The 26980-nt window shown below is 37.8% G+C and overlaps 1 protein-coding gene across 1 annotated transcript in view; it reads left to right on the top strand.

Annotated features, from left to right (window-relative positions):
* PRKG2 (protein kinase cGMP-dependent 2) overlaps positions 1-26980 on the top strand; it is a 105353-nt gene that overhangs the window by 28032 nt on the left and 50341 nt on the right. The window contains exons 3-8 of the mRNA XM_064584680.1: positions 2357-2523; positions 6789-6902; positions 8314-8419; positions 12126-12189; positions 18800-18877; positions 20459-20553. Of these exons, the coding sequence (XP_064440750.1) occupies positions 2357-2523; positions 6789-6902; positions 8314-8419; positions 12126-12189; positions 18800-18877; positions 20459-20553 (624 nt within the window). The remainder of the gene's footprint in view (positions 1-2356; positions 2524-6788; positions 6903-8313; positions 8420-12125; positions 12190-18799; positions 18878-20458; positions 20554-26980) is intronic.

Below are 26980 nucleotides of genomic sequence, written 5' to 3'. Positions count from 1 at the left end.
AGAACTTAAATCTAGTTTGGAGAAAAAGTCATAGAGAGAACTCTTTTCCAATTGTAGAATATTATAATAGGGTTATACACTCAATTAAGTTAAAAAGATTTGGGAACTCTTTGAGACCGTGGACCATGCTTAATTTTTATGTCCTAAGTAAATGTTTGATAAAATTTGTTGAATTGAATAGACGTGAATACAATAATCTAGGAGTTTAGAATAGACTTAAAGGATTCTGTGAGCTACAGCATCTGGACAGGGTTGACTAGATCATAAAGGGAGAATTATAAGGTTTGAGCTGATTGAGGGAAGAAGAAATTAAGTTAGAGGAGAAAACAAGGACTAAGCCTAAGGATAAAGCTGGCAGGCATAGGAGACAATGAGGATACCAGCCTATCTGAAGCAAAGGATTTGTTTTAGCAAGTAGGTACTGTATGGATGGAGTGGAGTCATGTGGTGGGAAATGGTGAATACCAGATTGTGGGATGTTGCTTTTCTTCTATGAGCAAAAGGGTTTTCAGACTACTTCCATGGAATGTTCATGGAAGTTAAGCCAAAAGAAGAAATAAATAAAAGAGACATTGAGGTTTGGAAACATTGGTTTAAGAGATTTGTTTACTAGAAGATTTCTTTGAACTCTGAAAGTATGCATTGTGAATTTCCAAAATTGTTCAAACTCAGCACGCTTTTGCTTATAAAGGAAGAGCACTTCTTGGAACATATTTTGGGAAATTAGGCTATGTGGGCATTGATGAAACACTGGCTGGAATGTTAGGAGAGCATGAAAGGCCCATGAAAGCTGGGGATTTTTGGCATTGTTCACAGTTCTCCTGCTTGCTCTAAGAAGAACATGTAACCAAAGTATCTTCTCAGTATATATTAACTGAATGAATTATTGGCTTTAGCAGATGAGTAGAAAATGAGATCAGGATGAAGTCAGTTTTTTAGCAAGAATAATCTGATAATAAAATATAAAGTAGACTACAGGGGAAAGAGGCTAGAAGCTGAAATGCTGAAAAGAAGATATTAACGTTGTCCAGACCTAAGTTTTTTTCTTGGACTGTGGTGACATCCTTGAAAATAGAAACTGAAATGAGTAACAGTGATTTTTTTTGTAAAGAGAAATGACAAGATTTGGTGATAGTTGCAGGAGGAAGTAAGTTCTCAAGGTACTCAAAGAGTTTGTGTGGCTCTGAGGATGATGGAGTCACTGTAGGGCAGAAGGAATTTCTTCATTCTGTTTTCTTCACATAGCCTAATGATCTGATGGATGGTGTCATGAAGGAAGTATCCAATCCATGAAATTTTACTTTACATTTGAGAACTTTCTGTGTAGAAAAATATCACAAGTTTTGAAACAGTAAAGGTAGTGATGGGAAAGAGTTTGAATGAAAGATACAGAGAAAAAACCCTATTTTTAGAAATCACACTGAATTTGACTGAAAACAAATATGTTGTGCAGAGATTCTGACTTAGCCCACAAGGCCACTTTTCTGCCAGCTCATAAAACTTTTGAAATTTATGGTAATGAAGATTGGGTAATTATTTTGAGCTACTTCTTTTCCAAAAGAAAACAGAAAGTTTGAGGACTGTCAACAAGAGGGCCTTGGATTTGGGGCATGAATAGGTTATGAGATTGGAAATACATGTTCTGTCTGGTCTAGACATACTGAGGGTCAAAACCTAGGTGAACCCAGTCTACCACCATCACCCTCTGTTTCTGATCAAATCTAGCGAGTCCCAACGGAGCTAACTTTGTTAGCTCAGAAGAAGCAATAGATGTACAGTCTTCAGACTCACAGACTTAGATTTAAATCCTAGGGGGATTAAGTTGCTTCTTACGTTTTAGTCTGTTTGTCCAGAAAGTAAGAATAGTAATTATCTCAGAGGATAGTGGTGAAGACTAAATAAAATATAAAATAACTTCTGTAGGTATTATGCATGCAAGTATACATGAATAAATGAGTACTGTGTGGTAGTCTCTTACGTACACCTTCTACCAACCAACCAGATTTTCTTTCCATCTAAAAAATCATATATCCATTACAATTACTAATATTAATATTATTTATGTTAACCTAGAGATCTTGAGAGATGCTACATTTGTGATGATGACAGCTAGGGTGATAATAAAATTGTTGTAATACCAATTACAGAAAACTATTCAAAAATATTTTCGAAGGTTTTACATGAGAAGTATGGTAATTATAAGGGTCAGTGCTGGTGGGGCTGGAAAAAAATTTGTCCCTCCTGGGAAAGTTGTAAGTACATAGGTGGTAATATCAGGAATCTAAATGAAGTAAATCTAAATAGCAAAACACAGTTTTCGTTCATGTAACTTAACATCTCTTGTCCATTACGCCAGTGAGAAGAAGCTCATTATGGAGGCCCTTAATAAAAATCAGTTTCTAAAGAGACTGGATCCTCAGCAGATCAAAGACATGGTGGAATGCATGTATGGGAGGAACTACCAGCAAGGGAGTTACATTATTAAGCAAGGAGAACCAGGAAACCATATCTTTGTGCTAGCAGGTGGGTTTCACGGATTTTTCCAGTTATCATCTAACAAATATTTTGCCTATTGTCTTATTATTTTTTTCAAACATTTATAAAAATGCAAAACCAATTGCTCTGTTTATACAAAACATAACAGAATTTGAGTTCATGAAATAGTAACATTGTTGATCTAATCATACTGGTGATAATATTTACTGAATGCTTTTTATGCACTTAATAGAGAGATCTCATTTCATCGTCTCACAAACTCTGTTAGGCAAGTGCTATTTTCTCCATATTCCTAACGTGGACTCTGTCACAGAGAGGTTAAGTAACCTAAGAAAGGTCACAAAGCTCCTAAGTGGTGGAAGTAGAATGCAAATGTAGGCAATCTGACTCGAGTCAGTACTTTTAATCACAGTGCCACTAACTCAACAACTGCAAAAAGATGTTTCTATTCAAAATAGCGCTGCTTCTGTTGACATTTTTAGGTTGTTATAGCAGGATAAAGAAAACAGTTATTTTTGTGGTTCTGTGAAATATTTTGGTTATATACGAATGACTTCAAAAGATAATTTAGGTACATGTAAGCACATAGGAATCAAATGGAATGCCTTAAGATTAACACTGGTGTTTTTAGAACCATTTAAATGGTTTTCTACGGGACGCCTGGGTGGCTCAGTCGTTAAGTGTCTGCCTTCGGCTCAGGTCATGATCCCAGGGTTCTGGGATCGAGCCCCGCATCGGGCTCCCTGCTACGTGGGAAGCCTGCTTCTCCCTCTCCCACTCCCCCTGCTTGTGTTCCCTCTCTCGTTGTGTCTCTCTCTGTCAAATGAATAAATCTTTAAAAAAATAAATAAATAAATGGTTTTCTACATATATGCTTATAAGGAACATGTTTATATGCTGGATAGATTTTAAAAATTAGATAGGCAAATGATTTCTTAAAGCACATCAAGTGCATGCCTTATAGTGGTACTCAAAAAATTATTTTAGATATAGAAGCAATAAATGATCTGAACAGGGCATATGCTTATTGAACCCTTGTCAAATTCTGAATCCCCCACTTTTTTGAGTTACAGGAAGAATGTTAAAGTGGCTTACCCTGATGGAGTGGTAAATTCAGATTTGCTGTGGCCTTTTATTTTCTACTGCTAATTCCTGGCAATCTAAGAATGCTTTTATGATCCTTGTTTCCTTAGGGCCTTAGGTGTGGGGCAGAAGTTGCCAATCTAAGCAAAGTAATAAACATGTATTATTCTATTTATAACCGTATGAAAGATTGTTTTCATACACTTTGATTCTTCAGACATGCTAGTTTCATAAATATTGATGTTTATATGCCATAAACATCTTTGTAGACACCCTTAAAATTATAGTCATTCTCAAGTAATTATTCTACCCAGGAAGTGAATTATAGTCTGAATTTAGCCAGCCTTCAAGTTTTTAGGGACAGACAATCCAGAGCAATTTCCCCCTCTTTCAGCTTTTCTCTTGGCCATTTCACTTCTGCTTTAGCAACACCAGAAATTCTGACAAGAAAAGATACATCATTAACCTAACAAATTTTTATGGAATCTGCTAGGAAAGGATGAGAAACTCATGTCAGCCCATCATGTTCCTTGCCAGTGACTCTGATGAAAGGCTAAGGCAGATAAGAATTAGAACAGAAACCAGTATCAATAACAGTCGTAGAAATCAGGGCTAGAGCACACATGGCAATGAAAATTGGACAGTTTCTTAATTGAATTAATTACGGTGTTATCTAAGGACTGACTTGCCTGATGTAATTGACTGAGCAAATTAATTAAAAATCTCCCCTTTATAATATACGGCATGAATAGCCCATAATAAAAGCATATTTAGCTTAAACTTCTGATATTCCATATAATTCTTCAGTATTGCTCAAGTACCATGAGTCATAATCAATTAGAAAAAAAACTTGAAATGCATGACAATCCATGGTTATCAACTCAGCAGCACCACTAAGTGGTTTCAATGGAATAGAATTTAGTTGTAATGAGAAATTATTAAATTTCATATTATATCTGTAGGATTTGGAGCCAAAACGGAGTTTATTTCTTACTACAATTTAAGTTCTATCAGAATAAGTATTTTTTGTGTTTTGTCCACGCTGTCTCTCTGGCTGCTGGACCAGTTCCTAGTATAACACGGGTACTCAAATCCGATTTGGTGAATGGATGGCTGGAGAGAGCTGCTTAGCAGTGAATTAGGAGAAGGAAAGAATAATTCTTCAAGGGAAAGAGACTAACCCCACCATTTTTCTTCCTCAAGAATGTGGGTCTTTTTGGCATATGACTGTTTGCTAGGTAAGGTTTTATTTGCCCTTGTTCGAAGGGAAAGGAGAAGAGAATCACCAGGCCGAAAGAATTATGAGGAGTCTGCTTCTCTCCCTTCCCCCAGCTGTTGCCTAGATGAAGAGTAGTGTCGGGCACTCTTTCTCATTTTTCTAAGACATAAACTTTTTTAGAGCAGTTTTAGGTTTACAATAAAATTAAGAGGGAGTTACAGAGATTTTCCATACTCTCCTGTCCCCACACATGCATAGCTTCCACCGTTATCAACATCACTCATCAGAATGGTACTTTTTTTTTTTTTTTAACCACAGGTGAACCTATATTGATAAAGCATCAAAGTCCATGATTTACCATAGGGTTCACTCTTGGTGTTGCACCTTCTATGGGTTTAGGCAAATGTATAATGACATATATCCATCGTTATAATACCATGCAGAGTGTTTTTCACTGCCCTAAAAATTCTCTGTGCTCTACCTGTTCATCTCCCCCAACCCCGTCCCTGGCAACCACTAATCTTTTTATTTTCTCCAGCATTTTCCCTTTTCCAGAATGTCATATTGCTGGAATCATAGAGTATGTCAGCCCTTTCAGATTGACTTCTTTCACTTAGTAGTATGCACTTAAGGTTCCTCCTTGTCTTTTCATGGCTTGATAGCTCATTTCATTATAAGCACTGAATAATATCCCATTGGAGGTACCACAGTTTATTGTTCATCCACTGAAGGACATCTTGGTCATTTCTAAGTGTTGGCAGTTATAAATAAAACTGCTATAAACATCTGTGTTCAGGTTTTTGTATGGATCTGAGTTTTGAACTCCTTTGGGTAAGTACTAAAGAGGGCAATTGCTGCATTTAATTTTGTAAGAAATTGCCACACCATCTTCCAAAGTGACTGTCCCATTTTGTGTTTCCATCAGCAATGTAGGAGAGTTCCTGTTGCTCCACATCTTCACTAATATTTGGTGTTATCAGTGTTCCAGATTTTTGTCATTCTACTAGGTGTGTGGTGGCATTTTATTGTTGTTCTAATTTGCATTTTTCTGATGACATACGATGTGGAGCATCATTTCGTATGTTGATTTGCGATCTGTATATCTTCCTTGGTGAGTGTCTGTTAAGCTCTTTGGCCCATTTTTAAATCAGATTGTTTGTTTTCTTTTTGTTGAGTTGTGAGAGTTCTTTGTATATTTTGGAAAACGTTCTTTTATCAGATGTGTCTTTTGCAAAAATATTTTCTCCCAATCTGTGGCTTGTCTTCTAATTCTCTTGATACTGTTTTTCTCAAGCACTTTTCTTAGCAACTTCCGTTTATTAATTCATTTCATGATTGAGGTGTTAGACCACAGTGGAGGTGTGGTGAATTACTTACCCAAGGTTACACAGCCAGTGATTGGTCAGAGCCAGGCAGTCAGACTCCAGGGCCAGTGCATTTCCCAGTTAGGACAAGTTAGTCCTTCTGTTAGTGTGAACAGCTCTGCTGTGTTTTCAGAACATACAGGGATTGTTGTGTTCCTTGCACAAGAGAAATAGTTTTGTGTGCTATATTTTCATGGGGTAGAATGAATTTTAAATATAACACTTGCCATCCACCGCTTCAGGGAAAGAGCTTTGTAATAATGATAATAGTATTAACAATAGCTAACACTAATATAGCATTTACTATGTGTTAGCCATTATTCTAAGTTCCCTACCTATATTAACGTATTTAATTCTCACAACAACTCTATGAAGTAAATATTATTAGTCGTATTCCCATTACTGACAAAAAACCTCAGGCAGAGTAGGTAACTCTTTCTTTCAAGGTGATCAGCTGATACGGCCAAGTTGCTTTCAGTCTACACTCTCGACCACAATATTATGATGAGAATCATAAGACATCTTGCCGGTATGCTTTGTGTACTTTCTGATTGTCTTATTTTTGTAATTTATGGAATCCAGATGGGTTTTGATTGTTTGTGTTTTTCTTTAACTCTGACTGATAGAGGGCCGGCTAGAGGTGTTCCAAGGGGAGAAATTTCTATCATCCATCCCTATGTGGACCACGTTTGGGGAGCTAGCCATTTTATACAACTGTACAAGAACTGCCTCCGTGAAAGGTAACAGGGGATGAAATGTTGTATTTTTGAATTATTACCCAGTGTTTATGACAATCTGAGTCACTAATGCCTGCTGAGTATTTTTGTCTCCCAGTGTGCCCCATGTGTAATAGAAATGCAGTGCTTACAGGATTTATATTGAAAGTCCTTGTCTAAATAATTCAAATTAAGATAACATTTCTATCAGGTACCTGCATATAAAATATGAAAATGGCTTCATATTATTGAATTATTGCAATATTTGCTTTAATTGCCACTTCACTTTTTTTTTTTTTTACTGTGTTAACATCTGCCTTTGGCTCATTCAGAATGTTTGCTTTTCATTCTCCATGATGTTCTGATCATATTATAAACCAGAAAAATTAATGAAACCAAGGAGAGTATATAAATATCAAAAGGGATATGAATTAATTGAGGAGAGTTTTCCTGAGTGACTTTTGGGATTAGTTTAAGGGTTCCTGTTTTTATGAACTTTATTCATGGTAATCTTGGGCAGAAATTAATTAGGTGTGTTTTTCAGTGTTTAGAACTGGCTGAAGCATCTCAAAATTGCTGCAGGATTTGATAAAAATGCAGATTCTGGGGCTTCACTCCAAACCTAAATCAGAATCTTTGGCAATGGAGCCTAGGCATCTGTATTTTTAACAAGTATGTCAAGATAAATCTAATTCACTCTAAAGTTTGGTAAACCAAAGCTTTGGAGCTTGATTTATTTTATAGGCTCTCATTACTTCTTTTTTTTTTAAAATTACAATTGTAATTTCATCTAGATCTTCTAGAGCTGCAACTTCTGCTCTTCTTCCTTTTTAGATTTTATTCTTGCTTTCCATGTCTTTCCTATAAAAAAATTGCCTCAAAAGCTGTCTTGCATAATTTCTACGAAAATGATTTGTATGCACTTTATACAAAAGTAACCATAGAGATCCTTAAAATATATTAGCTCTCATTAGCTACAATGTCTGAACAACATAAAAAGACATAAAAACATACTCATACACTGAGAGATCTTTAACTTCCAATTATCAACTTGTGAATTCTTCACTCTCTGATCTAGCTACAAGCTGCTGGTTTTCTCTTGTATCACAGCACAAATCTGAAATACATCCTGATGATGTAGTATGTAATTAGGAATTGCAAACTAATTTTGATATCATCCTAAGCAAAACATAATTAGAGAGGAAATCTTTTGCTACTCACTTCCAAATCATGGTTCATTTCAAAGCCAAAGATGATTTTATAAAATTACCCACTATTTATGTCACCACTTCCTTCCATTTGCATGTTAAATAATGCATTTTCCAAGAAATATCATTTTATGAGAATATATGAAAAATTTATTGATTAATATTTTGGAATGTTTTCTTAATGTGGGGCTAAACAATATTTTATTATTTTCTTGATTTTTCTAAAGCTATTACCAATGTTAAAACTTGGGCACTAGATCGAGAGGTATTCCAGAATATAATGAGAAGGACAGCTCAAGCTAGAGATGAACAGTACAGAAACTTCCTCAGAAGGTAAGAATAACACATTGGTGGAAAGAGTAGAAGATGGTGTAGCGTTATTGTGGATATGTTGGTTTTATCACAATAATTATTTTACTATAGCTTTTCTCATTTAAGCATTTTCCACATGATTAAACCACAGGAATAAAAGTATTCCCTTGCAGTAAATGCCACTATGTAAAAAAATTACATTTAATTCCAGTTAGCCTTGCACACTGATTTATTCCTTTCACTGCTTTTGCCCTTGTATTGACAGAGTCATTGTATGCAGTGTAGAAGAATGTGCAAAAAAATCCTAAAATATTCACCTGGGTTGCTCAGTTGACTTTGAAAGACATCCTATAATTTGGAAGTGGATAGCAAAAGATAATCTTCCTAATAATGCCTTGATTAGAATAATATTAAAATTAATTTATTTTACTATCTTTAATTGCTTTACCTGAGACATTTGTCTCATTTGTATAACCACCCCATCTTCTAAATTATTATTATTTGTAGCATATTAACTTGCCAGAAATGTTACTATTCTTGTCATGACAACACGGATCCTTGGAACAAATTTTGTGAGCTATTTTGTACCCCTGCCCAAAATTTGGATGCATGAATTCATAGAGAAACAAATACCAATCTCACTGAAAAATCCAGTTATGAATATAAAAAGATATTTTTTGGAGAATGTAAGTTCTTTAAACTATTTCTGTGTTTCTTTGTGAGAGATTTGACAATCTCTAAAGCCGTAGAACATACTGTAATGAAATGTTACCTAAGGTAAGTGATAATAATAACAATAATAATAATTGTAAGCTCTTTTTAGATATAGTGAATTTATCTTGCATAACTAGCCTGCAAAGTCAATGATTTTAGAGCTGTACAGTGCCTCATATATAGTAAGGACTCAATAAATAGTGAATAAACACATTGTGTTTATTGTAGAACATTGTAGGTATTAGGGGTTTTCCTATAGAATCTTGCTGATTTGCCCTCCCAGAGATAATACTGACTCCTGGCAAAAAGCTACCGTAGCAATAAGCAAGTGCCTTACTGAAATGCAAACCAGCACCTCAGCTAACGTGCTGTGGGGCCTACCCGGGTCTAGGTAGTCTAAAAATCCAACAACTGAGCAACACAGACCAGCACTAAAAGCGAATGAACTATACTCATGCAAGGACCAAGAGGGCATAAATAAATCAACCAGTGCTTGTGAATTGCATCTGAATGTGTGAGATGAAACTTGAGCCACTAGATATTGCATTTCATTCCCTTGGAGTCTAGAGTGTTCTGTCTTAGTAGAAGGAGCTCAGAGAATTTACTAGTACACAAACCTTCTTTCCTTTTTTCTTCCTTTTGTTATCTCATTCATGCATTCATTTAACAAGTTCTTTTTTAAAATTTTTTTATTGTTATGTTAATCACCATACATTACATCATTAGTTTTTGATGTAGTGTTCCATGATTCATTGTTTGCGGATAACACCCAGTGCTCCATGCAGAACGTGCCCTCTTTAATACCCACCACCAGGCTAACCCATCCTCCCACCTCCCTCTCCTCTAGAACCCTCAGTTTGTTTTTCAGAGTCCATCTTCTCTCATGGTTCGTCTTCCCCCTCCTTATTGCCAGGCCCTAAACTTCGTGGGTTCAGTGGCAACCCAGAAAAACCTTATCTCTTTCTTTATGGAAGGGAAACAGACTAAAGATTTTTCCTCTTATCAATTTCCTCACTAATCCCCATGGGTGACAGGTTTATAGGAGAGATTTTTCACCAACATTATAGATCCCAGTTTGGACCAGAAGCAGAACTTTCACAATGAGCGTATGTTAATGACAAGTTTTGGTTACCTTTTACCTTTTCATTCATAGGAAGGTAGATTAGAGAAAGACATTTCTCTTTGTTTCATAATACACAGTAAGCTCTTTTTCCATTTATATCTTTTTATTCTGAAGTATGTAATATATGTATAAAAGGTATATAGTACATATGTAAATTATAAAACGTAATAACAAAATGAGCGTCATCAAGCTACTTACTGCCCAGCCTAACAATTGGAACATTAACAACTTTGATTGTTGTTCTCACATGCTCCCCATTCATTTCCCAGCCTCCCACGTGCCTCTTCTTGGGAGTGGTCTATATACTGAAGCTTATATAGCTTCTATACTATACTTTGATTTAACCTATTTTTGAACTTAAAAAAAAAAGCAAATGGTGTTACTTTTGTGACTCAGTTTTTGACTCAGTATTTTTTACTGTTTCATCCATCTGGTTAGTTCAGCCATTTCTCCTGTTGTAGAGTTTGGTTATCTGACTCTACTACAGTGTGCTTAGCTGTTCTCCAATTGGGGCGTGCTCTAGTGTTCCGCAATTACAGATGATTCTGTTATGAACATTCTCATCTACGTCTCCTGGCTACGTGCCTCCCTGTGTGCACATGCAAGAGTCAGTGTAGGGCTAGCTATCTTTTGAAAAATTAGATCCAATCATGTATTTTTGGAGTAGCATCATTTTTTCCCTTAGAAGTGTCAAATTTTAGATGGTATGAAAGAAGTATTTATCTTATAGAAATTATATCAACAGTCCTGAGTAAAAGTGGGTAAGGTAGAAGAGAAATTTCTCTAAGAATAATTTAATCATTTGGTTAATCATACTGTGTGGAATTTCTGATTTTTATTATTATTTTTTTAAGCTTTATTTTATTATGTTATGTTAGTCACCATACAATACATCATTAGTTTTCGATGTAGTGATCCACGACTCATTGTTCTCGTACAACACCCAGTGCTCCATGTAGTATGTGCCCTCCTTAATACCCATTACCGGGCTAACCCATCCCCCCCACCCCCCTTCCCCCCAGAACCCTCAGTTTGTTTCTCAGAGTCCATAGTGATTTTTTTTTTTAAAGATTTTATTTATTTGAGAGAGTGTGAACATGAGCGGGGTTGGGGGGAAGGGCAGAGGGAGAGGGAGAAGCCGACTCCCCGCTGAGCAGGGAGCTGGATAGATGGGGATGGATGAAGACCTGGGGTTCGATCCCAGCACCCTGGGATCATGACCTGAGCTGAAGCCAGACACTTAATTGACTGAGCCATCCAGGCACCCCTGATTTTTTTTTTCAAATAATAATTTCCCGTATTCTATTTCATTCTTTGCGTATCATTATTATCTGTAAAAATGTTCCAATTACATGCCCCTGGCTACCATTATTTTTAAAAGACAATATAGTATGACTAATAATCAAAGATAATTTCCATGCCAATTCCTACATTCCCCCCTGGATTCAGCCTTTACTTAATTACAAGGATTTAGATGAAAATCTGATCCTCCTCTGGAAGCAGAGCTCCTCACTCATGCTAAAAAAAGAGATAGTGAGATGTGGAGGGAAACACATTTCTGGATGTGATTCACTCTGAAAACCAACAACAAATATAAAGTGTTTTTTTTTTTTCCCCAAACCGAAAAAATTTGGTTTTTTTCTCTTTATGACATCTTACTATCTTTATGTATTTGCCTATGATAAATATCTGTGATTACATGTGGTTTTATAATTTCAGTGCATTTGAAATTCAGTTGTTTATGTGTTACATATTTTGGAGGTTTACTTTGGAAAAATTAAGTGCATTATATTTTTTTAGATGAAGGTAAAGTTTTTTTGAACTACATATAGGTGCATATTTATAGTTTAATTCAGAATGATAACTAAAGGTTTCTTTTTAATTTTGAAGTGTATCCTTGCTGAAGAATTTACCTGAAGATAAACTAACCAAGATCATTGACTGCTTGGAAGTGGTAAGAAATTATAAAGGAAAAAATACATTTCATTAAAAGACTGTAGAATCTAGTTGTTATTAGCACTGTAAATGAATAACAAGGAAAAGAGGGTAGGTCGCCAGTTTACAGAGACCAGGGGCCTTTTTCTGTTGTGAAAAACCTTAGACCACCTCACATGGACTTGGGGAGACCGCATATTGGAATGTGTTCAAAAACTCATACGAGGCTGATCACCCAGGTGGTTGGTTCTAGTCCAAGACTGGTCAAGTCTTTTTGTGAATAAAGCTTTTATAACATGTACCTTAGATTCTAATGATATGCATTATATGAAAACCTCTTCAGATTTCAGAGATTAAAATTCAACGCAAGTAATTTCTCTCTGATTTTTGTTGGGGGGAAACCAAAATGGCTTTTATGGGATTTAAAGGAGGTAAGGAATAGTAAAGAAGTCACATGCCAATTTTAAGCTTTTATAAAACTATTCTTGGTGGGAGATACAAAAATCCCTCCAAGACTGATTGTTGACAGATTCATGCCTCTGTCCATCACAATATACAATGTAACTAGTATCTGTTGAGAAGGAGCACTGACCGTTTTATCCTTAAGTGTAAGTGACACCAGTAATGTTTTCATTTACAATTCATGGAACCTATCCAGCAGTTTATCAAGGACAGGCCATGATGACACAGTGCCTGGCCTTGTGTCCCCAGAGTGTTCAGATATGAAGTCATTTTCAAGAGGACTGCTTGCCCTGCATCTCTTGGGATTTTCCCAACGTAACATAACCCCGTCACAGATGTTACAAATTAATAATTCTTCCTAATTTCTGAGAGAGGGTGTGTGTTTTAAAGCTGGGGTAGCCCTATATATTTTTTTGTTGTTGTTAACTGAGGAAATCTGTTTTTAATATAATACTAATAGAGTAGATTCACCAGAGGGGAATTCCATGCTGACAGCAAATATTAAAATTCAGAATCATTAAAAATAAATGGCAAATTAGACATATTTATTGCAGCCACAGGCAATAGCTACAGAATATGTAGATGGAGGCGCAAATCCAGTATTAATTAACACACAGTTTGAGTTTGGAAGTTCTCATCTTTTAAAACACCCTAGAAAGGCTTTATTATATCTCAGCATTTGCAGACAGCACAGTTTATGAAGGGCCCTTTATTCAAACCTGACAAACAAATGTGTCTCTATAGCACGTGAAAAGTCTCAAATGCAAAAGTGATTAGCAAGGGAGTAATGGGATCTATGTAGCGCTAAGAAAAGCACATAATTTACCAGCATAGCTTGGACTAATGACCCATCAACAGGGTCCTGACAACAGCCAATCACTAATGCATTAGAGTTACAACAGAACGCCTGCTGAGTTCCAGGACCAGCTGTCCCATCCCGCAAACTGGCTCCATAATCTTTGAGAAAAACAGGCTGAATCTGGCATGCTGTTTAGGAATTGATTTGGGAGGTTTTTAATTTTTATGCGGGGGCGGGGAAGGGATACCGGAATTTCCTGTCACCAAGCCGTTGATCTGGAGTGTTTGTGAAGACTCTGACTCCTGAACATCTAGACCCATGGCTCCAATTGCTCAGTATTCTGATAGCATTTCTTGCTTTAGCTTAGGTCACCCAGCACATGCAGTTCTAGAGGCAGAGACATCCCCTTTAAGCCTTTTCTTGTGTTCTGATGGGAAAGCAGTACCAACACATTCAAGGGTTAACTAGTGAACATCACGAAGCATGATACAGATTCCGAATGTAGTGTAAGTGTTAATGGTAATGAAAATGATCATGTGAATTCTGCAGTTGTGCAGTATGGAGCACAAAAGTGGGAAGAGTTTCTGTTCCCAAACACAGGAAGCACGGGATTTGACGGTGGTTGACCAAAACGTCACCTCACTCTTTGTTACAGAGCTTTGGTATGTGACCCAGTGACTCTCTGCCCTATGACTCTGACATGCCATCTTTCATGAAACTGGAGGCATAGTAGGAATGGGGTAGGGGTGGGGTCCTGTGGAAGGTTGTTGCCCTTACCCACATCACCTGTGGTGCTGCTTGAAAGGCAGATGCCCAGGTACCACCTCGCACTTACTGAATCAGAAACTCTGGGGTATCGGCCCAGAAATGCACACTTCAACACTTGATGCGATTGTTATGCTTATTAGAATTTGAGAAGCACTAGTTTAAAGTTATGAATAGAATACATATATTTAGAGTTTGCCATGGTCTGTCTCTTTATTCAGGAATTTTCCATTTTTCATAATTTTTTAAAAGTCTAGTTCTCTTTCTTATAGTTCCTGCTAACACCTGCATAAGCCAGAGTGTTTTCTCATTTTAATGATTACATCCAAAGTCATAAGAAAGTTGAGATAATTGTGGATTTTGCCTATGGACCAGTTAGCTAAAGGTGGGGCAGCTAGGTGTCATAGAAAGTTCACTAGTCCAAAGTGTGGAGATTAGTGTTTATGGTCAAGCTCTGTCACTAGCAGCTGTCAATTAATTTTGGTAGGCATCAGGGTTTCCTCATCTACAAAATAAGGGTGTGTAGGCCAGATCTCCACAGGCTCTTTCAACGTTTCAGTTGCAGAATTCTAAATAGTTGGCTCACCCAAGTTAGAGGGATTTCTGTCGGTTTTCATTTTGTAGGCTCTAGTTCCTTGGAAATAAGCAATCAGATACTAAATTTTGCCTGAATGGTTGATGAGGGTCCACCTGATCCAGATGTATTTGCTTTAAAATTTCTAAGGTGTTTAACTACCATACTTGGTCAAACAAAAAATTGTTGGTAACAACCTAAATAATTGTATACAGTTTTTTAAACAACCAACCTAGGTGCATAGTCACATGATTCCAGGAGTGTGTGTGCATGCACGCGTATCACACATCTGATTGTGTATCATCAATACTTCTTTGTAATGAAGATTTCTAGCCACACACTAAAGACTTTAAGGAAGCTATGGGCTTGCTTCTTGGTCTTTGTTCTCCATCACCTTGGGGTTTTCTTCTGGTTTTATATATACTATTTATAGGCATTCAGGCTCTAGCATTTTCTAGATATCACAGAATGAGCATTTTCTTTACAGCTCTTTGTATCTTTAGCTACTGCTGTTTGTATAGTTTTCTTCTGACCTCTACCTCTTAGTCTGCCCTGGGATCGATTCCCTTAGTTTTCCCTTTTGCTATATACCAAGTAACTACTCTCAGGGTTTCCACACATCTTCTTTTAAAATATCTTTTTCAGACTCTGGGTCACAATTCATTAGTAGATCAGGAAATTAATTTGGAGGAACCTCTTTTAAAATATCAGAGTAGTAAGTATAAGTATTATTTAAATATGTTTCAGTTTTATAACATGTTTATATGTGTGCATGCTTGAATAGGTATATTTGGGTGTACATGTAAAATGTATTTTTTACTCTGAGAGTAAAAAATGCTTGAAAATCCTTGCTCCAGAGGATAGGGTCTATGGCTTCTTGGTCCTATAAGGGACCCCTTTGCAGTGTAACCACAGGACAATAACCACACTGTTTGCATTTCTCTTTTTGGTCTTGGTGACCACCCTGGTTAGACTGGCTTCACTCCCCAGTTGACAAACACTGGCCAGTCTAGCATCCTAGCCTGTACTTACCACTATATATTTTTGGTCTGACCTACATCCACAGCCTTTTCTGATCTGTGAAGTTACTGTCAACCCACTGGGAGGTATTATTTATCTTCCTCCCATGGTTTTGGGTGACAAAGAACCATCCCTAGGAAAAATACCACTAGGAAGTTTGCCCCTTAAGAAACAATAAAGCTCTTTCTCAGTGTTCCCTTTCAAGCTTCCCTTTAGCCTCTCTGACTGACAGGAATTAAAGCCACACATCTGCACACACTGAAGGCTTTATAATAACTGAAGAACAGCCTACCAGCGCTTCGGAAATTCTCCATGTTCTTTCTGTTCCATGTAGGTAGTGGGGACTGAGATTGGGGTGGGAACAGGAGAGACTATAGAACAGACTGTAACAGGGACATCTAACAGGACACCAGCAGTCCCAGTAAAAGAGAATTGAACGGTAGCTACATAATGAAAATGCTGAACTGTGTAGTGGGGTCACTCAAACACCAAGGCTCATAGTCATCCCAACTGTAAAATTAAGCTTCTATGTGGTGAATGTTTGTGATAAAGATAAAACAGGAGAGAATAGAGAGTTGGAGTAACCAAACTGGGATAAAAGAAACTAAAAATATCATTTTCCAAATAAAGTAGAGGTTTGTCTCTTGCTTACATAACAGTCCAGGGAAGGTCATCCCAGGTGGCTACATGGAGTCATTCAGGAACTCAAGCTACGGTCTAGATGATCCCTCTCCCAAGATCTCTCTATGAAGACACATGCCTGAAACAGCTCATGGACCTTGCCTGGAGAAGGCACCCATCACTTCAGCTCAGGTTCTTTTAGCTAGAATTTAATCACATGCTACAACTAACAGGGAGGCTGGGAAGTGCAATCAACCTGGACAGCCATGTATAATGTGGAAGGCTTTGATGACCAGCTCACAGTCTCTTTCACAGGAATTCAGAGTCACCAGGTGCCCAGTGTTTATCAAATGTGCTATCAGATGCTTTAGATACACTATCTCAACATTAGATGTGGTAGGTCGCCATTTTAATTCAATAGAAAAGTAAACTGAGGCATAGAAAATTTAAGTAATAGTTAAGCAAACCATAATCATCTTCCTCCTCGACATGGCAATCATTAATTGAGTATTTATTGTGTTTCAGGTGCTTTTAATGCATCAAAACATGGTCTTTAATTGGCTTATTGTGGTAGGCAGAATGGACCCCCCAAAAATGTCCTAATCCCTGGAATGTTGTGAATATGTTATGTTACATGGCCAAAGAGACTGGGCAGATATAATTAAGGTTCAGGACCTTAAAATAAGGAGCCTATTCTGGATTATCTAGGTGGGATGAATATAATTACATGAGCCCTTAAAAGCAGAGAATTTTCTCTGGCTGGGGTCAGAGAGATGCAGGAGAAGTGGAAGTCAGGGAGCTTTCAAGTCTAAGCAGAATTTGATGAGCCATTATTGGTTATGAAGCACAGAGGCTCTGTGCAAGGACCTCAGAGACGTCTCTAGGAACTAAGGGGCTGACAGCCAGCATGGAAATGAGACCTTATCCTAGAAACTGAATTCTACCAACAGCCTGATTAAGCTTGAAAGTGGCTTTTCCCCCAGAGCCTCCAGAAGGGAACACAGCCTGCCTGACACTTTGAGTTCAGTCTTGGGAGACCCTTGAGAAAAATCCAGGTGACCCTGGACTTTGACACAGAAACTGTGAGATAATAAATGGGTGTTGTTGGAAGCCACTAAGAAATGTGTGGTTATTTGCTACAGCAGCAATAGAAAACTAATGTGCTTCTCTAAATCTTTGAAGGTAAATGTTCTTATTTGAACTTTATGGGTTGATGGATGTGAAATTCAAAGCAGAATTGGGATTTGAATCTACATTTGTTTGGCTTCAAAGGACTTTCTCCCCTAAGATATTATGTTCCTTTCCATGAGATGTTGAAATGTCTTACAAAATGTACATAGTGCTCTGTAAATAAAGGGTATGTTTATTTGTATTAGGAGTCATATTTATTTCAAAAATGTAAATAGGTTTTAAGCATAAATGACCAAAAAGGGTATTGAAATACAGCAGATGCAAAAGTAGTTTTGTTTGGATTTTATTTTCAAATCTAAAAGAAAAATAAGAGAGAGCTATTATGTTGTTAATTATGCCTTTTTAAATAAATTAAACAGGCCCATTTTTATTTGTATAAATAATTAAGAGATCCATTTTGGTTCTCTGACTTTGAGACAATGTTAAAGTGAAGTAGAGGTGGACAGTTTAATCCATCTTTTGTTTTCTAAGAGACTGAATTGCTCTTTTGGTCTGACAAATGTATGAATTACTTTTCCCTTCCCAAGAATTCTCTGATTACAGACACATATATGAGGGAAACAAAGAAATAAGTGACAATTTGAGATTTCATGAGGATAAACCTACGTGGAAGAATGGAATTTACATGTGGAAAGTTCTAATGTTGATCTTTTATGATGATAAATTTTTTAAAAGAATCCATATGCAAGAGCTACTTCCTATGTAGGTAGGATTTTCCCAGCATTTGCTCTTCAAGGAATTAGAAATTGAGGCTGATATTCCTACTGTCTACTAGGGCTAATATTTTCAATGTATTAGATAATCTTTTTCTAAACTCTAGACCCGGTTTCAGACTGTTACAGATCACTGAACAGCTTGTATTTAGATTATTTAGGTGAAAGCTCCCCTGTATATCAGTGATTATTGTTTTGCTCTCATTTCTCTTCATGTTCTTTAGTTTCCATGCCTGAAAGTCAGTCTTTCAGGTGAATTTTCTCTGGGAAAGATAAACGTAAATGCACGTAATAAAACAAAAGTCTCCGTACTTTTTCTACACCTTATGACTGCAATGTTCAAGAAGATTACAGTGACAGTAAACAACGAATAAAAGAGGCATGGAATGCTCATTTCAGAGACAAGAAGAGTTCAATTTCATTTATGCTTTCATCTATATGTCTCCATTGGATTTAACCTTTTCTTTCTCTCTCATCCCAATAGGAATACTATGACAAAGGAGATTACATTATTAGAGAGGGCGAGGAAGGAAGTACTTTCTTCATCTTAGCAAAAGGAAAGGTAAATATTAATTACAGCTTACTTAAAGTAAATCAAAAGGTCAGTTCCCATTAGTTTGGGAACTAATGCTATGGAAAGTCTCTGCATTGAACAGGTGAAGGAGCTTCTGTTCAGAAGAGTCCTGTGAGGTTTGGTCTGAACACCGAGTTTGGGGGTGCAAGAGACCTGTGATGGGTACTAGCTGAGACAGTAGCTTCTTAGTGATCCTAGGCATGTTGCTTGACTTTCTTTGGACCTCTCTTCATTGTGCATAAAATAACTAGATTCTTTCTAAGATCTCTTTTATCTGAGATTCTCAATCAGCCCAAGGGTCCAAGATCAGGCTGGAAAATATTTCCATCCAATGGATGTGACAAGTGTGGGGAGAATGAACTTGACAGTTGAGGACAACAGTGGCCAGCCATGAAGCTATAGAACGATATGGCTTCAAACTTCAATTCATATATCATAGCGCAAGTTGGTTTAGATGCTGAGGAAAATATTATGCCAGTATATATACAGTAGATCTTTTTCTTTACTTAGATACTTAGTGGATAACATGTTACCAGTTGTTCCTATGTTGACTCTGTCTACAATGTTCCTCAGAGATAAAAGGCATTAGTGAAATATTGAATGACAGAGTGAAACTTGAGCACCTGCATCCATAACCTGCCTGGATTTTACAGATGTTCTTTCTTCCATGGAAAAGTTTGTCAGGCACTACCCTTTGTAAATTGACTTGTGGTTGAACTTTGACCTGGGCACCCAGTGAAGGAAAACAAGATTAACAAAATAGTTTCAAACCTCAGAAACTCTTCAACACTCAGAAACACTTTTTATCATTTCTCTGCAACCTGGACCCCATGCTTTGAAAGCATTCCGACTAATAAACAAATTACATTTATTGTTTTTTAAAATTTTAATTCATTGCAACTTCCGTAAATGCTAATCAGAATGTCTAACCAACACAAAGCAACCCTCGTTATCTTGTTGAATTGGCGTAATTCTAGCCACAAACAGAAATATTGAAGTTTTTGTTCGGTTCTGCCGTGGGAATTCTTAAACTCTCCTGGGCCATGGGTCACACTGAGACACCCATGAAAGTTATGACCCTTCTCCAAATCCACATTTTGCATCCAGTTTTAGAGGGTAAAGGGATTTAACAAGTCAATCATGGACACCAGATTCAAAACTCCTGATACTTAGCCTTATTCTTGATTAATTTGTCAACTCTCCTTGGATTTTGAAATAATGGAAGTTCCTACAAGACCATTTTTATTTGTCTCGAATACCTCTAGGAAGGAATCACTGGGTTCACATAAAAAATTTTAACTTTGAGAGGTAGGATTTGAATGGAGAATCTTTCTCTTACAGATGGGGAGTCATTTGGTTGTGTTAAATCACAGCATTTCTCGGTCCCTCCAAATGAGTTGACTGTAGCAAGATTGTCCTAACTACTACAAAGTTAAAGCAAAGGCTTGTCTATTTCCTTATTTCAGTCAAATTTTTATAGATCCAAAGGGTCTGGGTGAATGGATATTCAACCAGATTCTCATTTTTTTCTTTTTTCCCCTCTCTTTTTAATTGTTTAACATCGTTTAGGTAAAAGTCACCCAGAGCACAGAGGGCCATGATCAACCACAACTGATAAAAACACTGCAGAAAGGAGAATACTTTGGAGAAAAAGCTCTTATCAGGTAAATGTGTGATTTCTGTACCATACTTAAATAATTCTTTGAATGCTTTGCATGTGCAACTGCTCCTTTAGAGATGTCAAATTGAGCTACCAAATTAATGTCAGCTAATATTCAGGAATTAAACAAAAATTTTAAACTGGATACTAAAAATTTCATTTTTTTAAAAGAAAGTTTTATTCTCCTTTCTTCTTTTTTTTTTTTTTTTAAGATTTTATTTATTTGACAGAGAGAGAGAGCACAAGTAGGCAGAGAGGCAGGCAGAGGGAGAGGGAGAAGCAGGCTCCCCGCTGAGCAGGGAGCCCAATGCGGAACTTGATCCCAGAACCCTTGGATCATGACCTGAGCCGGTCAAATGCTGGTTAAGGCAGATGCTTAACCAACTGAGCCACCCAGGCGCCCCTAACAATTTCATTGTTACGCATGAAATAAGTGGACTAATTTTGAACGAAAAGAAATGGGGAAAGCTTAAATTTGCTAGTGAAAATAAAATTGGTGTTCTATTAGAATCTTTAGTTGAAAAGAGTGTCAAAGAAAGAGACTAAAAACACTACATCAAAAACTAATGGTGTGATGTATGGTGATTAACATAACATAATAAAAAAAAAAGAAAGACTAAAGACATGAGAATTATAATTTTCCTTTAAGAATAAGTTTTTTATATTTCCAAGGTTTGAAATATTGCCATTTTCCCCTTCTTAAAAAATTATTGAATAATGACTACATATTTTGTGTGCTTTAAAATCATTATGCCAAAAGCAATATTTCCTTAAGAATTTTTATCAGCTTATTTTGCAAGTTTTAGAAACAACTCAAAATAGTGTGTATGTTGGGGAGGGGGAAAGATGGTGGAGGAGTAGGGGACCCTATTTCAGCTGGTCCCCGGAATTGAGCTGGATATCTACCAGACCACTCTGAGCACCCATGAAACCAGCCTGAGATGTAAGAAGATCTGGATCTCTACAAACAGAATATTGCAGGCGGTTGGTTTTGAGGTACGAAGTGGGGAGCCATGATTCCACGGGCAGATATCAGAGGATAAACAGCAGCAGGAGGGTGCCTGGCCGTGGGGATCCTACACCACCGTTGAGCGACAGCCTTGCGCGCTGCAGACGGGGCGCAGACTCACAGACCAGTAGTGGTGGGGAAAGGACTTTAGGGCAGCCCCCGGTGTGGAAACCCAGAGCGGCGGGGTCACGCCTGCGAATTGCAGCCCCCAGGATGGAAACCCAGAGCGGCGGGGTTGCGTGCGTGCAAACTGGGAGCGGCTGGCGGTTTTAGAAGCACAAAGGGCAGAGACGTGCTCCGACCTGGAGGCAGGACTGGGAGCACTGCGGAGGGGCGCACAACACAGGACGCTGCAGTTTATAGCAGCACAGACAGAAACAGAGACAGTGTGGCCTGGAGAGCTCACCGAAGAACAAGGCTGTGATCTCTCTGCTCTGAGGCAGAGGGTTGGAAACGGTCTCTTCTGCTCTGACTCGCGAAAGAGACGTGGAAAGCTGCCAGTGACAGCCACCAGAGGAAAAAAGCCCCCAAAACTGATTCCCACTGAGCCCATCCCCTGCCACAGGGGCGCAGGGCAACTCCACCCAAACAGGGTTGCCTGAGTAACAGCGCGGCAGGCCCCACCCGCAGAAGACAGGCTGGGAAAACAAGAGGCCAGCAACCCTAAGGTCCCAAGAAAACAGGTGCATCTTGCTTGGGTTCTGGTCAATAATTTGGACTCTATACATTCCCTCAAACACCCATCAACAGAATGACTAGGAGGAGGAGCCCCCAAAACAGAAAAGACTCAGAGATTATGACTTATGCTGCAGATTTACAAATGGATGCAGATATAACCAAGATGTCAGAAATGGAATTCAGGCTAGCAATTGTGAAGACAATGGCTAGAATGGAGAAATCAATTAATGGCAACATAGAGTCTCTAAGGGCAGAAATAAAAGGTGAATTGGCAGAACTTAAAAATGCTATCAATGAGATCCGGTCCAATCTAGATAATCTAACAGCTAGGGTAACTGAGGCAGAAGAGAGAATAAGTGACCTGGAAGACAATATAATAGATAAAAAGGGAAAAGAGGAGGCCAGGGAAAAACAACTCAGAATCCATGAAAATAGAATCAGAGAAATAAGTGACACCATGAAGCATTCCAATGTCAGAATAATTGGAATCCCAGAGGGAGTGGAGAGAGAGAGAGGACTAGAAGATGTATTTGAGCAAATCGTAGCTGAGAACTTCCCTAATCTGGGGAATGAAACAAACATTCGAGTCATAGAGGCAGAGAGGACCCCTTCTAAGATCAAGGAAAACAGGCCAACACCCTGGCATGTAATAGTAAAACTTGCAAATCTTAGAACCAAGGAAACCATCTTAAGGGCAGTTAGGGGGAAGAGATTCCTTACGTACAGAGGGAGGAACATCAGAATAAAGTCAGACCTATCCACAGAGACCTGGCTAGCCAGAAAGCCCTGGCAAGACATATTCAGGGTACTAAATGAGAAGAACATGCAGCCAAGAATACTTTACCCAGCAAGGCTTTCATTTAGAATGGATGGAGAGATAAAGAGCTTCCACGACCGGCAGAAACTGAAAGAATATGTGACCACTAAGCTGGCCCTGCAAGAAATATTAAGGGGGGGTTCTATAAAAGGAGAAAGACCCCAAGAGTGATCTACAACAGAAATTTACAGGGACAATCTATAAAAACGTCTTCACAGGCAACATGATGACAATTAATTCATATTTTTCAATAATCACTCTCAACATGAATGGCCTGAACACTCCCATAAAATGGCACAGGGTTGCAGATTGGATAGAAAGACAGGACCCATCCATAGGCTGTGTACAAGAGACTCATTTTGAACCTAAAGATACATCCAGACTGAAAGTGAAGGGTTGGAGATGCATGTTCCATGCCAGCGGACCTCAAAAGAAAGCTGGGGTACCAATTCTTATATCAGACAAATTAGATTTTAAACTAAAGTCTGTAATAAGAGACACAGAAGGACACTATATCATTCTTACAGGGTCTATCCAACAAGAAGATCTAACAACTGTAAATATCTATGCCCCCAACATGGGAGCAGCCATCTATGTAAGCCAACTGTTAACCAAAATAGAGTCATATTGATAACAATACGTTAATTGTAGGAGATCTCAATACTCCACTCTCAGCAATGGACAGATCATCTAAGCAGAAAATCAACAAGGAGACAAGAACTTTGAATGATACATTGGACCAGATGGACCTCATAGATATTTACAGAACATTCCACCCTAAAACAACAGAATACTCATTCTTCTCGAGCGTGCATGGAACTTTCTCCAGAATAGACCATATACTGGGTCACAAATCAGGTCTCAACCAATACCAGAAGATTGAGATTATTCCCTGCATATTCTCAGACCACAATGCTCTAAAACTGGAACTCAATCACAAGAAAAAATTTGGCAGGAATTCAAACACTTGGAAGCTAAAGACCACTCTGCTCAAGAATGTTTGGGTCAACCAAGAAATCAAAGAAGAACTTAAACAATTCATGGAAATCAATGAGAACGAAAACACATCGATCCAAAACCTATGGGATACTGCAAAGGTGGTCCTAAGGGGGAAATACAGAGCCATCCAAGCCTCACTCAAAAAAATAGAAAAATCCCGAATTCACCAACTAACTCTACACCTTAAAGAACTAGAGAAAAAGCAACAAATGACGCCTAAGCCATGCATTAGAAGAGAAATAATTAAAATTAGAGCAGAAATCAATGAATTAGAAACCAGAAACACAGTAGATCAGATCAACGAAACTAGAAGTTGGTTCTTTGAAAGAATTAATAAGATTGATAAACCACTGGCCAGACTTATCCAAAAGAAAAGAGAAAGGACCCAAATTAATAAAATATGAATGAAACGGGAGAGATCATGACTAACACCAAGGAAATAGAAACAATTATTAGAAATTATTATCAACAACTATATGCCAATAAACTGAGCAATCTGGATGAAATGGAGGCCTTCCTGGAAACCTATAAGCTGCCAAGACTGAAACAGGAAGAAATTGACAACATGAATAGGCCAATAACCAGTAACAAGATTGAAGCAGTGATCAAAAACCTCCCAAAAAACAAGAGTCCAGGGCCTGATGGATTCCCTGGGGAATTCTACCAAACATTCAAAGAAGAAATAATGCCTATTCTACTGAAGCTGTTTCAAAAAATAGAAACAGAAGGAAAACTTCCAAACTCATTCTATGAGGCCAGCATTACTTAATCCCCAAACCAGGCAAAGACCCCATCAAAAAGGAGAATTTCACACCGATATCCCTGATGAATATGGATTCCAAAATCCTCAACAAAATCCTAGCTAATAGGATCCAACAATACATTAAAAGGATCATCCACCACGACCAAGTGGGATTTATCCCCAGGATGCAAGTGTGGTTCAACATTCGCAAATCAATCAATGTGATAGAACACATTAATAAGAGGAGGGAGAAGAAGCATATGGTCCTCTCAATTGATACAGAAAAAGCATTTGACAAAATACAACATCCTTTCCTGATTAAAACTCTCCAGAGTATAGGGATAGAGGGAACATTCCTCAAGCTCATAAAATCCATCTATGAAAATCCCACAGCGAATATCATCCTCAATGGGGAAAAGCTGAGAGCCTTTCCCTTAAGATCAGGAACACATCAAGGATGCCCACTCTCGCCACTATTGTTCAACATAGTACTAGAAGTCCTAGCAACAGCAATCAGACAACAAAAAGAAATAAAAGGTGTTCAAATTGGCAAAGAAGAAGTCAAACTCTCTCTTTTCGCAGACGACATGATACTTTATGTGGAAAACCCAAAAGACTCCACCCCCAAATTACTGGAACTCATCCAGCAATTCAGTAATGTGGCAGGATACAAAATCAATGCACAAAAATCAGTTGCTTTCTTATACACTAACAATGCAACTGTAGAAAGAAATTAGAGAAACGATTCCATTTACAATAGCACCAAAAACCATAAGATACCTCGGGATAAACCTAACCAAAGAGGTAAAGGATCTATACTCTAGGAACTACAAAACACTCATGAAAGAAATTGAAGAAGACACAAAAAGATGGAAAAATATTCCATGCTCATGGATCGGAAGAATAAACATTGTTGAAATGTCTATGTTACCCAGAGCAATCTATACCTTCAGTGCCATCCCAATCAAAATTCCAATGACAGTTTTCAAAGTGCTGGAACAAACAATCCTAAAATTTGTATGGAATCAGAAAAGACCCCGAATCGCCAAGGAAATGTTGAAAAAGAAAAACAAAGCTGGGGGCATCACGTTGCCCGATTTCAAGCTATATTACAAAGCTGTGATCACCAAGACAGCATGGTACTGGCACAAAAACAAACATATAGACCAATGGAACAGAATAGAAAACCCGGATATGGACCCTCAACTCTATGGTCAAGTAATCTTTGACAAAGCAGGAAAAAACATGCAATGGAAAAAAGACAGTCTCTTCAATAAATGGTGCTGGGAAAATTGGACAGCCACATGCAGAAGAATGAAACTCGACCATTCTCTAACACCATTCACAAATATAAACTCAAAGTGGATGAAAGACCTCAATGTGAGACAGGAATCCATCAAAATCCTACAAGAGAACATAGGCAGTAACCTCTTTGACATCGGCCACAGCAACTTTTTTCAAGACACATCTCCAAAAGCTAGTGAAACAAAAGCAAAAATGAACTTTTGGGACTTCATCAAGATAAAAAGCTTCTGCATAGCAAAGGAAACAGTCAACAAAACAAAGAGGCAACCCACAGAATGGGAGAAGATATTTGCAAATGACACTACAGATAAAGGGCTGGTATCCAAGATCTATAAAGAACTTCTCAAACTCAACACCCAAAAAACAAATAATCAAGTCAAAAAGTGGGCAGAAGATATGAAAAGACAATTCTCTGAAGAAGACATACAAATGGCTAACAGACACATGAAAAAATGTTCATCATCATTAGCCATCAGGGAAATTCAAATCAAAACCACAATGAGATACTACCTTACACCAGTTAGAATGGCAAAAATTGACAAGGCAAGAAACAACAAATGTTGGAGAAGTTGTGGAGAAAGGGGAACCCTCTTACACTGTTGGTGGGAATGCAAGTTGGTACAGCCACTTTGGAAAACAGTGTGGAAGTGCCTCAAAAAATTAAAAATAGAGCTACCCTATGACCCAGCAATTGCACTACTGGGTATTTACCCCAAAGACACAGATGTAATGAAAAGAAGGGCCATATGCACCCCAACGTTCATAGCAGCAATGTCCACAATAGCCAAACTGTGGAAAGAGCCAAGATGGCCTTCAACAGATGAATAGATAAAGAAGATGTGGTCCATATATACAATGGAATATTACTCAGCCATCAGGAA

Source organism: Mirounga angustirostris, unplaced genomic scaffold (genome assembly GCF_029215605.1).
Source record: "Mirounga angustirostris isolate CCGP_5_RB_7025 unplaced genomic scaffold, mMirAng1.0.hap1 SCAF_2, whole genome shotgun sequence".
Taxonomy (NCBI): domain Eukaryota; kingdom Metazoa; phylum Chordata; class Mammalia; order Carnivora; family Phocidae; genus Mirounga; species Mirounga angustirostris.
This window is presented reverse-complemented; position numbering and strand designations above follow the sequence as displayed.